At 44.5% G+C, this 14,907-nt stretch overlaps 1 protein-coding gene and 1 pseudogene across 1 annotated transcript in view; one reads left to right on the top strand and one right to left on the bottom strand.

The window, feature by feature from the left end:
* Window positions 1-14,907, top strand: part of FHAD1 (forkhead associated phosphopeptide binding domain 1) — a 110,160-nt gene that overhangs the window by 6,927 nt on the left and 88,326 nt on the right. Inside the window, exon 3 of the mRNA XM_025048631.1 lies at window positions 11,170-11,376. Within this exon, the coding sequence (XP_024904399.1) occupies window positions 11,170-11,376 (207 nt within the window). The remainder of the gene's footprint in view (window positions 1-11,169; window positions 11,377-14,907) is intronic.
* On the bottom strand, window positions 6,416-6,534 carry LOC112481848 (annotated as a pseudogene).

Below are 14,907 nucleotides of genomic sequence, written 5' to 3'. Positions count from 1 at the left end.
GGAAAGAGAATGTTTGCTTTATTTACTTGAGTAAATCGTAAATAATAGGCAGTCACGCTTCTGAAGATTTATACTCTTTTGCAAGGCTGACCTATTGTTTCGATTGTCGATGTCATAATATTTTGACATCATTTACTTTTTCCAATAATGGAAGGTAGTTACCTGCTTATTGTTTTTTTAAAAATTGGGAGAAAGTATAAGGAAGAAAATTAAAGTCACTTGTAATCATCTGGCTCCAAGAAAGTCGATACTGATATTGATAGGGTTTTGCCCTCCAGACTTTTTTCCCTACCCTGTAAGGAGTTTGGTTCCCTAACAGCAATAGGAAGCCTGTGGTAGCCAGCTCGGCTTTGGCTGTTGTTGTCACTCATTCATCCCAGAAATATTTACCTGGAGCCTCAGCACTGAGGCAGTCCTGGGGACATAGCAATGGCAGAATCGGGCATGGTTCCTACAGTCAGGAAACTGCTAGGAGACAGAGAAGTAAGTTAGAGATCCCACAAAGGCCCGTACAGTTCCATGCCAACATTGGGGCTCCAAAGGAAAGGAATACAGAAGACAAAGGGGACTTAACTCGACGAGGGGCACAGCAACGGCGTGTGCAAAGGCCCTGGGGTGAAAGAGCATATTGGAAGCTCAAAGGACCAAGAGAAAACCAGTGTGTCCTAAGTAAGAGTGGGAAGGAGGAGACCTAAGAGACGTGTAGGCCTCCTTTGTGCCACATAAGGATTCTCGCCTTTATCTGAAGAGCAATGTGAAGAAGGCACCGAAGGGTTTCCAGCAAGGGGGAGACCTGCATATTGAACTGACCGTCCTGGCTGCCATATGCAGACTGGCAGTCAGCTCTGTTCAGAATCTCCCCTCTCCCATCGTGCATAGCAGGGAAGCCTCGGCCTTGCTCATTTCAGAGCTAAGTCTTATAAATTATAATTTATTTGATCCGATGTGGCTTGCGAACTGTAATTTTTAGAGCTGGATGTAGACACTATCTAAATTTGACTGAGAAAGGGGCTCAATTCTTCCAGAATGAAGAAACACCGAAAGCCAGTGGTTGTTGAATTTTTCACATGTATAAAAGTACTTGTTAAACAACCCCTGGAATGAAAGAGCCTATTCTGAGCCAGCGGGTTTGGGGTGAGGCCCAGAAACCCTCACAGTTCCATGCTCCTCAGGTTCCGGTGGGGGTGTGGCATCTCATGGAGCACATTTCGAGAGCCCCCATCAGTGTCCCCTCCCTCGCCCTCCTTGATCACCTGCGTTTCCTCCCTGTCGATGTCGTGGGAGCTCCTGTTTGCGGGGGGCAGGGTGCTATTTCAATAAACTTTGTTTTGAGGAATAGAGAAGCAAAAGGTAAACAGTAGAGAGCTGGCTGACTCCAGCCCCTCGCCAAGAATTCGCCGGGCCCCACACTGGGGAGGTTCCGGGATCCCCTTAAAGAGGGAGCTATAGGACAAACCAAGACAGCACGGTATAGTGGCCGGGAGGGTGGAGATGGAGGAGAAACACCGGGGCCAAAATGCCAGGGGGATGAAATGCCCGCGCCTGCACCTCTGCCTCTGTGAGTGGCCTCCTGCCAGCCGGCTCCTTTCTCACTGTTGGAACAATCTCTCTAGCACGTGTCAGCCCGTTGCCATGTGGGATCTGGGTCATGGGGCAGGCTGATCTAACAGATACACCAGAACCCATACAGCCATATGACTCTTGTCCCTTTGCCTGGCACCTGCCCTGTTTACATCATTTCGTGGACATATGGGTACGTGTGCTGTGTCAAAGGGCATATACATCTGTAGTTCTGGTGGATGTTGCCACACTGCCCACCAGAGGTTGACAGATGTAGTCAGTGTCCCAACAGCAGTGGGTGTCTGTTTCCACCTCCCTCCCCAGCCTAGTCTGTTGTCCACCCATTGGATTTTTGCTGATCTAGGAGGTATCTTTGTCATTTTAATTTGCATTTCTCTGTTACGAGTGAACTTTTTGCTATGTAAGGATTCTTACCCATCTCAGTCTCCACAGAAATCCACGGAAAGGAACAGGCCCGGGGGTGCAATTGCCAGCTCCGTCTGCACTCAGAAGCTCGCCTTCCTGCCTGGTTCAGCTCCCACATTCACCCTAGGCTACACCCAGAGTGTATTTGCTCTAGGGAGTCAACCCATCTGGTCTCATCAGCCCTCAGGGAACTCTTTTCTCCCCTGTTGGGGAACTGGCAGCTGGAAATGGGAGCTGGCTTCATGGGTGTGGGCCCAGCAGGTATGGGCCTAATTTCCCTCTGGCAGGTGGAAGGCTCCCAAGAGGAAAAACGGAGAAGGGATAGATGGTCACCTTATTTTTCTCATCTGTTTATTGTGGTAAAAGACACAGAGCATAAAATTTACCTTCTTAACCATTAAGTATGCAGTTCAGCGGCACCAAATACATGCACGGTGCTGTGAGACCATCTCCCCCACTCTTCTCTGTAACTCTTTCCATCTTGCAAAACTGAAACCCAGTGGCCCTGCGCACTCCCCCAGCCCCTGGCAGCCACCAGTTCATTTACCATCCCGTGAATTTAACTGCTCTAGAAAACCTCATATAAGTAGAATCATCCGGTATTTGTCCTTTTGTGTCTGACTTATTTCACTTAACATAATGTCCTGAAGTTTCATTCATGTTGTGTAGCATGTGTCAGAATTTCGTTCTTTTTAAAGACTGAATAATGCTCCATCATATGTACCTACCACATTTTGCTTATCCATTCATCAGTTGTCGGACACTGCGTTGTTTTCATTTCTTGGCAGTTGTGATGATGCTGTTGTTGTTGTTGTTGTTTGACAGCAGCCATTCTCACGGATGTGAGGTGAAAGGTCATACCTTTTTGAAAACACAAATAATACAAACAGCTACAGCACACATTTATAGGCTACTCGAAGTATCTTGCATGGCTTTGTTTACATAGGCTGTGTCAGTTCTGTATATGCATTTACAGAATTATATCCTCAAACAATCCTGTGGGGTAGGAACTACTATCATCATTTTAATGCTCATTTTAAGATGTGGAAATGGGTCTCAGAACGGTTAAGTAACTGGCCCAAAGTCACATAGTCGGAGGAGGAGAGAGGCTGACCCAAAGCTTCTAAAGAAAGACACTTCATTCTTTGGATGTAAATTTAGCTTCGGAGAACATCTAAAAAAAAAAAAATCTAAATATCTGAAATTCCATGTGCGTTAACTGAGATCATAAGGTAGTTGTCTAAGCTAGGGGATTTGTAGTGTGAAATCCGAAATGAGAGTTGTCAGTGAAACATAAAATCAATTTTCACATGGTTCGCATTCACGCAAGAAACCGGAGTGGCGCCATCTAGTGAGCGATTTGAGTAAAAAGGGAATGTTGACCCCGTGCTTTCCGCCGACAATACTTGGGGCTGTAAATTGAGGCCCCACAGGAACCCTGTCTGAGGGTGAGAGGGTGCCTCAGAGTAGACTAGTCTTGAGCTGCCTCTATAAAGAGAAGCCTGGGGATTTACCAGGCAGAGCAGGCAGGAAAGGACACCCCAGATGTTGAGAGGGCGTGTGTTAAACTCTGGAGGTGTTTGGTGAACAATTCCTCCAGGGAGAAAAGAGCTTGATGGCATGTTGGTGGCAATGTGTTGGTGGCAGGCGACCTCACAGGGTGATCTGATCTTCAGTTCCTAACTGGGCAGGCAGGTCCTGGTGAGTGGTCAGGCCTGTAACTTCTTTAGTGAAAGGTTTTAAGCCAGCCCTGCCCATTGTTCTATTGCATCTAGGTTAACACAGCTTTGAAAGCCCAGAAGTAATACCCTTCGAAGGGGTATTAACCCTCTAGAGCGCATTTGATCTTGTTAACTATCCTGCCCCCCCATCCATTTCCTTCCCTTCCCTCCTCAATTTCAAATACATAAAAGAAGTTGCAAAGCTGTTATTCTCCAGAACATTTGAGATCTTGCTCCCGGACATATGTCGTCAGTTTGGCTCAAATAAGCTCATTAAAAATTCTCTCCAGGCTTGGACGTTCTTACTTCAACAGTGTAAAATGTAAGCCACGCTAAGTGTTTAACATGTAACTTGTTTGAAGATGGAACCTCCCTCTGAAAAGGCTTTTAAGATGGGAAGGAATTAATGATCTTTGTTACGTAGGTGGGAGATCAGATAGAGCAGCCCTTAGAACAGAGCGGTCAAATGCATGACCTGGGCCCTGGATGGCTGGTTTGGAGCCTGGTTCTGCCTTTGTCAGTTGTAGGGTCTCAGGCAGCCATTCCCTGTTGAATTTCTATACATATGTGATGAGGCTGGTTACAGTGGCTATGTTATGAGACTGAATTACTGAGAATTACTGGCGGGGGTAAATATCGTATTTGTAGATATTCTAAATCTTGATTATTGTACTTGTCTTCTACTTAAAACAACAGAAATGTATTATCTCACGGTCTGAAGGTCAGAAGTCGGGGTAGACTCTGCTGATTCCTCTGCTCCGGGGCACACGAGGCCAAAATCAAGGTGTCGGCATCCCGGGCTCCTATGCAGACTGGCTAGTGAGAACCTGCTTCCAGGGCCACTCAGGTGGTTTGCAGAATCTAGCCTATCTGTGCAGCTGCGAACTGAGGTCCCCATCTCCTTGCCGGCTGTCAGAGGTTGTTCTGAGCCTGGAGAGGCTGCCCACATTCTGTGTCCCATGGCCACCTTCATGTAAAGCCAGCAGCAGTAGGTCAAGTCCTCCTCTGGCTTTGAATCTCTGACCTCTCCAGCCAGAGAACCCCTCTGCCTTCTGGGGCCCCTGGGGTTAGATGAGCCCCAGCTGGATAGTCCAGGATAATCTTCCTCATAAGGTCCTGATTAGCAACCTTCACATCTGCGAGGTCCCTCTTGCCTACATAATGGGGTGTATTCCCAGGCTCCAGGGATCAGGGCGTGGACATCTTTGCAAACCATTCTTTCCACCTCCACCTCCTTTGACACTATCTCTTGCCCCGACTGTTGCCATGGGGGAGAGGGTGGTGATACGGGACTGGTTTGATGTCTTTTCAGAGGATTCAGTAGAGTCAGTGCCAGGGGCCTGGGAAAAGATGGCCAGGATGAGCTGGGAGGGTGATAACATCATTAGTGGGAGGGTCACATGGGAGGGTGGAGGTCAGCAAGACTCAAGGTGGCAAGTCGACATCCAAGAGTAGGGGGTGGTGCAGCGGCCCCCGCCTGTGGACGGAGTGAGAAGGAAATGCTGGACTCTTGGGGAGCGGTAGCATCTGAGGGGCAGACGAAGGGACAGGAGCTGAGCATGGAGACCTGGCCGTGGCCAGAGAGTAAGGAGAATGGTCAGAGAGCCATCGCCAGGCTGGGGAATATTAACGGCCGGAGTAACTGACAGTTACTGAGGCTGCCTTGTGCCAGGCACTGTCCTTTGTACTTCCGTGTGTGTTAACTCATTTAGTCCCTGCGAGGTGGGGACCATCACCTCCCCCATTTTGCAGATGAGGAAGTTGAGGGATAGACAGGCGAAGCGGCCTTCCTGATGTCACGCGGGGAGGCTTGGGGGGCTGGAAACCCTCTTCTTGTCAGGCCTCGCCCCTCCTCAAGGCTTCCAGGGTCTGGCTGACGGAGGGAAGCCGAGAACTTCCCCTTTGCTTCTCCTCCCAGACTCACTGTCTGACCAGAGCCTCTTGTTTCCCAGTATTCTCATTCTTTTGAAAACCCCAGATTTTACTATTTCTGCATTACATCCCTTTCCTGAGGCAGTGAGGGGGATGGAGTGAGGGATGGGATGACCAAGAACTGAAAGGTAAAAAGAAATAGATTAAACACACACACACACAGTGTATTGAAACACTGAGGGGCTCCATCAAATAGTAGCTTTTAGCAATTTTCCAAGGAAGGGGAGGGAGTAAATGGTCTTACAGGGCAAAACTAGGAAGCTCTCTTTTGGCCTGACATGTGGCAGAACCTCACCCCGTTGTTGTGGAGTCATTCAAAATTTCCTGCTTGCTTTGATTTCTTAATAATGGCTCCGGCAGCTTTTGAGGAACTGAAAGTAATGAAGCCTGGGAAGAGAAAAACGAGATGCAACACATAGAATTTCTGTCTTTGACGGGTCATCATGGGTTCATAGAGCACGAAGATCAGTGGGCATGGTGATGAAGCAGCAGAGGTCCTTCCCAAATAACTGGTGTGTGTTAACGTTTTTTTTTATTTTTTTGATTTTTTTGATTATTTATTTATTTGCTTGAGAGCACGAAGATCAGTGGGCATGGTGATGAAGCAGTGGTCCTTCCCAAATAACTGGTGTGTGTCAACGTTTTTTTTTTTATTTTTTTTATTTTTTGATTATTTATTTATTTGTTTGTTTATTTTTTAGGCAAGGCAACTCTCGGTTGACCTCACAGATTGCAAGGACCTTGTCAGCTTACAATCCCTTATTTTTTATTTTTTACACCTACAGCACCTGGTCTTCCTAGGTGGTCTCCCATCCAAAGACTAACCAGGCCCGACCCTGCTTAGCTTCCAAGATCAGACAGGATCGGGCTTGTTCAGGGTGGCATGGCCGTAGACCCAACGTTTGTTTGTTTGTTTGTTTGTTTGTTTTTTAATATATTTTTTAGAACTGTTTTAGGTTTACAGGAAATCGAGCAGACAGTATGGAGAGTTCCCAAATGCCAACGCAGAGCTTATATTACCAACATTTTGTGTCAGGGTGGTACATTTTGGTACAGCTGATGAACCAATATTGGTACGTTAGGGTTCCATCTTGGTGTTGTAGATTCTGTGGGTTCGGGCAAATGCGTAATGACATGGATCCACCACTGCAGTATCATGCAGTGTAGCTGCTCTGCCCTAAACCCCTTGGGCTTCGTCTAGTCTTCCTTCCCCACCTCCACCTGAGCCCCTGGTGACCACTGGTCTTTTTACTGTCTCCACAGTTTCATTTTTTCCAGAATTTCGTGCAGTTGAAATCATCCAGCCTTTGCAGTGTGACATCTTGTGCTCAGCAATATGTATTTAAGGTTCTTCCATGTGTTTTCATAGCTTGATAGGTCTTTTTTTTCTTTCTATCACTAATTATGTTTCATTGTGTGAATGAATGTACCACGGTGTATTTATCTAGTCACCTTTTAAAGTCTTCTGAGTTGCTTCCAGTTTGGGGCAATTATGAGCAAAGCTGCTATAAATATGTATCCCAAATAAATAATCTTAAAACTCAACAATAAGAAAACAAACAACCCAATTTAAAAATGGATGAAAAATCTGAACAGACACTTCACCACAGATGGCAAATAAGCATTGAAAAGTTGCTAAACATCATATGTCATTAAGAAATTACAAATAAAACATGAAACATCTATTCATTTATTTAGATCTTTGATTTCTTTCATCAATATGTTATTAGTTTTCTTCATATAGATCTTGTGCATATTTTGTAAGATTTATACCTACATTTTTTTTTCAATGCTAATGTAAACGGTGGTGTGTTTTTAATTTAAAATTTCAGTTTTGCCTTACTGGTATATAGGAAAACAATTGATGTTTGTATATTAACCTGTATCCTGCAACCTTGCTGTAACTGCTTATCAGTTCCAGGAGTTTTGGGATATTGTTATTGATTCTTTGGAATTTTCTACATAGGTAATCATGTCATCTGCAAAGACAGTTTTATTTCTTCCTTCTCCATTAAGTATGCCTCTCATTTCCTTTCTTGTCTTATCGCATTAGCTAGGACTTCCAGCATGATGAAAAGGAGGGGCAAAAGGGGCCATCCCTGCCTTGTTCCTGATCTTAGTGGGAAAGTTTGTAATTTCTCACCATTAAGTATGATGTTAGCTTTAGGGTTCTTATTGCTGTTCCTTATCAGGTTGAGGAAGTTCCCCCTTTTAATCCTAGTTTGCCAAGTTTGTTTTTTTTTTTAATCAGGAATCGGGGTTAGAGTTGGTCAAATGCTCTTTCTTCATCTGATCATGTGGTCTTTTTTCTTTACTCTGTCGATGCAATGGATTACATTAATTGATTTTCAGATGTTAAGCCAGCTTTGCATACCTGTAATAAATCCCATTTGGTTGTGGTATATAATTCTTTTTATACATTGTTGGATTCGATTTGCTAATATTTTGTTGAGGATTTCACATCTATGTTCATGAGAGATATTGGTCTGTAGTTTTACTTCCTTGTAATATCTTTATCTTGTTCTGGTATCAGAGTAATGTAGGCCTCATAGAATGAGGCAGAACGTGTTCCCTCTGCTTCTATTTTCTGGAAGAGATTGTAGAGACCTGGTATCATTCCTTCCTGAAATGTCTGATAGAATTCATCAGTCTGGGCCTGGTGCTTTCTGTTTCGGAAGGTTATTAATTATTGATTCAAATGCTTTAATAGATATGGACCTATTCAGATTATCTAGTTCTCCTTATATGAATTTTGATAGACTGTATCTTTCAACAAATTAGTCCATTTCATCTAAGTTATTGAATTTGTGAACATAGATTTGTTCATAATATTCCGTTATTATTCTTCGACACCTATGGGATCAGTAGTGATAGCCTCTCTTTCATTTCTAATCTTAGTAATTTATATTTTCTCTGTTTCCTTGGTTAGCCTGCCAGAGACTTGTCAGTCTTTTCAAAGAACTGGCTTTTGGCTTCATTGATTTTTCTCTATTGTTTTACTGTTTTTGATTTAATTCATTTCTGCTCTCATTTTTATTCTTTTTCTTCTGGTTGAGGTAGGCTTATATTGCTCTCTTTTCTCTAGTTTCCTAAGATGGAAGCTTAGATTATCGATTTTAGATCTTTCTTCTTTCTCTAATATATGCATTCAATGCTGTAAATTTCCCTTGAAACACTGCTTTTGCTGCATCTCACAAACTTTTATAAGCTGTATTTCCATTTTCTTAGTTCAAGATAATTTTTATTTTTCTTGAGACTTCTTCTTTGAGCCATTTAGAAGTGTGCTGTTTAATCTCCAAATATTTTGGAATTTTCCAGCTCTCTTCCCGCTGTCGATTTCTAGTTTAATTTCATTGTAATCTGAGAATATATTTTCCATAATTTTTCTTCTTTTAAATTTGTTGAGGTATGTTTCGTGGCCCAGAATGTGGTCTGCCTTTGTAAATGTTCCATGTGAGCTTGAGAAGAATATATATTTTGTTGTCGTGGGAGGAAATAGTCCATAAATGTCAATTAGGTCCAGTTGATTGATGGTCCTGTTGAGTTTAACTTTATCCTCACTAATTTTCTGCTGGGTCTGTTACTGATAGAGGGACGTTGAAGTCTCCAGCTATCAAAATGGATTTGTCTATTTTTCCTTGCGTTTCTATCAGTTTTTGCCTCACATATTTTGACACTTTATTGTTAGGGACATACACATAAAAGATGGTTATGTCTTCTTGGAGAATTGACCCCCCTTTTTCAGTTCACAATTCCCCTCTTTATCCCTGATAACTTTCCTTTCTCTGAAGTCTGCTTTATATGAAATTAATATAGCTACTCTTGCTGTCTATGTTTTGGCACACAATATTTTGAGTGCCAAAGTGATAGAAATTCACAGACATGGTTCCATAGGGTAGTGGTTAGCACATCTGCTTTACACGCAGAAGGTCCTGGGTTCGAGCCATGGTCCATGGTCTACGGCCATGCCACCCTGAACGAGCCTAATGTCGGATCTCGGAAGCTAAACAGGGTCGGGCCTGATTAGTACTTGGAGGAGAGACCACCTAGGAAGACCAGGTGCTATAGGCATAAATAATAATTAATTAATTAATTAATTAGATAAAAGAAATTCACCGAGTGGGTAAAAACACAGACATTTGAATCAGGAAGACCTGGGTACAATCCAGGCTAGCCAACCTGGATGACTTTGGGCAAATTTAATAATTCTGTGCCTCGGTTTCCTCATCTACGAAAAGAAGGTCTAAAAAGAAGGCCTATCCCTTTGGATTATTGTGAAGATGAAATGGAATAATGCAGTAAAGCACTTAGCAAGTTTCCTGGCATGTAATGTTAAATTAATGCATCCTACTAATGTTTTGGTTATTATATTATGGGACTTTAGCATAGATTTCTAAGTGCAGGTACTCTTTGTATGAAAGTTAGATAAGACGCTGTAAGAAGATAAACTTAGAAAATAATTTCAAAGTCTTGGGCTAGAGTTGATGTCTCATAGGCAGTGTCTTGAAAAGACAGATGACTTCACATGTGCCCTGCAGCCCTTTGTATTAAAGTGATTATGGGGGAACCTTCTCCTCCCACTGCTGATTCACAGACATACTGTCTGGGGTCTCTTTCTTTTGGGGAAATGTTGTGACACCAGGCCCCTTGGGTTAGATAAATTCTGACAGGCTTTTAAGAAGCAACAGAAATAACTAATCACATGGGAAACTCTTCATTGTACATCACGGTTTTTTCAAAGGTAATTATAAAACTGTGTTGTGTGGCATGATCTCAATTTCTGTTTAAACTTTTAAAAAAGATTGTAAGCATTAAAATAAAAGCCTTTTTTAAGGCAGACGAGCACTCTGCAGCATCCTAGCTTTGTAACCTCGGCCAGGGTTCTGTGTATGTAGAGGCTTCTCAACACTGCACGGCATTGAGAGAACATTTATCTGAAATTTCTTCTTTGTACTTCTCTCCAGTTCTCATTTTCTGCAATGTTAAGAAGAACATGTTATTTTTCAAATGAATAGGACGGACTAATGAACAACAATCATGACAAAACCTCCCCTTAACATACTCTATTCCATGAACTTGGCATTTTCCTTGCAGGAAAATGGACAGTTGTCACTTGCCAACTGACCTCTCTGGTTTATGTTTGGGCCATTTTTGCCTTCTATCCTGCCATTCGGAACAACCAAAAGCATACTGTGTGGAGCCAGAGAAATAGAAAATAGCCAGTTGCCTAGCCAAGCACATGCCCATTCAGACTCCCCTGAGTCTCTTTGGCCTCTCTGTCCCCCGATTCCCCACCCAGCAAACTTGGACACCTGAGTCTGGAGTCAGAGAGAGCACACATCCCAGCTTCACCATGGCTGTGTGACCTTGGGCAAGTCACTTAACCTCTCTGACCCTCAGCATCTTCATTTCGAAATGAGGTTTGTGGTGACCGTCCAGCCAGGCGAGGCACCTGGCACATTCTGGCACCCAGTGACAGCGGGCCCGGCATCGTTCTTGTTTTGCTGACCACCTTCCTCCTCCATTTCAGTCGGCTGACATCGACAACCATCACGCGCTCATTGAGTATAGCGAGGCTGAGGGCAGCTTCGTCCTCCAGGACTTCAACTCCCGCCATGGCACCTTCGTCAACGAGTGCCACATTCAGAACGTGGCTGTGAAGCTGTTACCCGGAGATATCCTGAGGTTTGGTTCTGGAGGGCTGACCTACGAACTGGTCATCGAAAACCCACACTCGGTGAGTCCAGGCTCCCCTGCGAGGGAGTGGGGGCGGAGGTGCTGTGCCTTGTCGCCTTCCGTGCAGCCCGAGGCTCGAGGCTCGGAGACAGCCAAGGGTGGAGCTCGTCCAGAGCAAGACGCTCTCGTGCTCTCGTTTCACAATGTGTGTTCGCTGGCACCACCAGACCGAATGCTGCGAAAGTTCAGAACCACCTGGGTGGGTCCTGGGAGGAGCGAGTCCTCGCGCCCTCTTCTGGGCATTTTGTGGAATTACACGGGAGAGTTTTCTTAGGGCCGGCACGGAACTCAAAGGTTTTCCTGAAAACGCGAAGCTTGGTGGGGGGAGGTGGAAAGCAGGTGTGTGCTTTTGAAAACTCAGAGGTAGATGCTTCCTTACTAGGCAGATGCAGCTTCCTAGGTTTGTGACCTCAGCCAGGGTTCTTTGTATGCCTGGGCTTCTCAACATTGTGTGGCAATGAGAGAATGTCTGTCTGTAAAGTGTGTAGGTCGGTGTCCCGCCTCAAGCAGATGCGCACCATGCGGCAGGTGCTTTATACCCTGAGTCAGAGGTGTTCCTGGGATCATGGCTGAAGGATGGCCCAGTTTAAGCTGAATGTAACACAAAACTTGCCCACCAAAGCTCAGCCACACGGAAACAGGGAGACAGGCCGGTACAGTGGTCAGTGGCACAGCCTCTGGTCAGAATCCCAGCTCGGCCACTTGCTCACTCCGTGTGCTCTGGAGCAAGCCACTGGACCTCTCGGGACCGGGGTTTCCTCACCCACAAGATGGGGTCAGTGGCAGCAGTGACCTTGCAGGCTCACTTCGAGGGCTGAAAGAGATGATTATAATGGTAAAACTCCTAACACAGCGCCCATAATTAACACTTGTCATATGCGTCCCAGAAAGGTGGCATGATTATCTCACTCCCCACCACCCAGAACGCCACATGAACTCAGATCTTTCAGCTTAAGATTCTTTCTGGGACAAGGCTGCGTATAAACAAATAAAATGTAGAGGCTCTGGGCAGAATCCTGGGGCTTAGGGCCATGAGCAGCCCTAAATGTGCACCCCAAGAAGATTAAGAGCATCCCACAGGCCACACGGGCCGTAAAACCACGTCCATCACTTCTGGCTCTGAAAATCTGAGGTGGTTGTTTTTTCTGCTTCTGCTCAGATGCCTTATCCTCCTTGGACCAACATTAAAGTGTGTTTGGCAGCCCTGAGCAGGGGCTCCTGACCCGGAAGGGCTGACCTGGGGTTCTCGCCACAGCTTCTAAGACTCCCCCACATCAGAATCATGTACAGAGTGAACCACCGATGCAGGTCCCAGGCCTCACTCCAGGCCTGGGGACTCAGACTTGGATCTGCCAGATAAAATACAATTAAATTTGAATCTCAAGTAAAGAAAAATCATATTTTAGTATAATAAGTAGGTCCCAAATATTGCTTAAAAAAATTTGGCATTTGTCTGAAATTCAAATTTAATTGGGTCCCCTACGTTTTATTTATTATATGTTATTTATTCATGTGTTTACATAAATCTGGCAACCTTACATGTACCCCTGGGAGCGGGGCCTGAGGATATGCATTCTCACAAGCCCCCTGGTGATTCTCATGCACCCCCGACAGAAGAGAAACCCCAATTTAGAATCATTTGTGTGGCGTATTTACAGATTTGTTTAGGGACCAAAGGAAATGGAATTTTAAACCCCGTGTCTATAATTCTCAGTTTGCGAAGTTTGAGTCTGTGTTTCTCTACCATGTCTGATTACGAGAATTTTTCCGGAATGTTCAGAAAAGTTACAGGCTCCCAGGCCCCCTCCCTGGAAAATTCTGATTTTAGGGCTTACCAGTGGGGGCGAGGGGCAAGCAATATCTGCATTATTTTTTTTTCTTTTTTTCCTACATAGTGATTGAAAACTTATTTATAGGGGTGCAAAATTCAAAATCTAAATGCTCATTAAAAAGAGGCATTGTTTGATAAAAAAGAGTTCATTCATGTATGGAATATTAGACTTCTCTCTTCAAAAACAGCTTTATCGAGATATAACTGACACAATAAACTGCTCACGTTTAAAGTGTATAATCTGATAGGCTGTCGCATATGCACGCACCTGTGAAACCATCACCACAGGGACGACAGCGAACATGTCCATCACCTCTAACAGGCTCCTCATGAACGCATGTCTTTGCTTGCTTGCTTTTAACAGCTTCAGCGAAATATAATTTACATAACGTAACCTTTGCCCATTTTAAGCGTGCAATTCAGTCAATTTTAGTATATTTACAGAGTTACACAGCCATCACTACAATCCCCTCCCCCCGCCCCAAAAAGAATCCTTGCAGGTCCTTAGCTTTTTTGTTTATTTATTTTTAATTTTTTAAATCGTGATAAAATACACATAAAATGTAGCATCTTAACCATTTTTAAGGGTACAGTTCAGTGGCATTAAATACATTCACATTCCCATCTCCAGAACTTTTTCATCTTCCCAAACTAAAACTCTGCACCCATTAAATAAAAACTCCCTCTTCCTCCTTCCCCCAGCCACCCGTTCTTTCTGTCTCTATGAATTTGACTAGGTGCCTCGTATCAGTGGGCTCTTACAGGATTTGTCCTTCTGTGACTGGGTTATTTCATTTAGTCCTCAGGGTTCAACCACACTGTAGCGTGTGTCAGAATTTCATTCCTTTTTAAGGCTGAATAATATTCCACTGTATGGACAGACCACGTTTTGTTTATCGATTCGTCCATCAGTGGCATTTGGGTTGCTTCGACCTTCTGGCTATTGTGAAAAAGATTGTGATGAACGTGGGCGTACAGATATGGAAGAGGCACTTCATTTTAAGAGATGCTTCTTATATCAGATAAGCATGGGAAACGGCGATGAACATTCTCACCTTGACTGGGGAAGAAGGAAGAAGATGCTTTGTAAAAAGAGAAATCATGCGAGTCAGAGGAATCACTGGCATCGATGACACCGTGCTAAGCAATTTACCTGCTTTCCCTTATTTAAGGCCCACAGTAACCTGTGAGCTGGTTTCTCTCACGACTCCCATTGTTTTACAAACAAGGAATGCAAAACTCAGAGAGGTTAATTAATTTCCCCAGGGTCACGCAGCTAGTCAGTGTGAATTAAACTCTGTCCCCGCTTGCAGTAGAGCGAAGCACGCTTTCCTGGTCCCTTGAATAGACACAGATTTCTTGAATTTTTATTTCTACATGTCGTTGCTTCTCACTTCATTCCTCAAGTCACTCCAGACACAAGGACAAATGTTCCCTTGGCCTGTGCCCAGGGCACTTTACAGCAGCCTAAGCCTTTCCAGGGAGTGGCTTTTGCAGGCAGGACTCTCCCCAACCCCATCTTCACAAAAGTGCTCTCTGATGAGGCCTCCCTGGATTGAGAAACTTCTGTGCAAGCATCTTCTAAGCTTTCATTGGGGGGGGGGGGGGGGGCAGGGGGGGGAGTGTTGGAGGGCCGGGGAGGACAGAAGGAGAAGGAGGCAAGGGACGGGGCGCAGGAGACAACGGCACGGGGAGGGGCGA

This window comes from Pteropus alecto, unplaced genomic scaffold, assembly GCF_000325575.1.
Source record: "Pteropus alecto unplaced genomic scaffold, ASM32557v1 scaffold125, whole genome shotgun sequence".
In the NCBI taxonomy this organism is placed as follows: Eukaryota; Metazoa; Chordata; class Mammalia; order Chiroptera; family Pteropodidae; genus Pteropus; species Pteropus alecto.
This window is presented reverse-complemented; position numbering and strand designations above follow the sequence as displayed.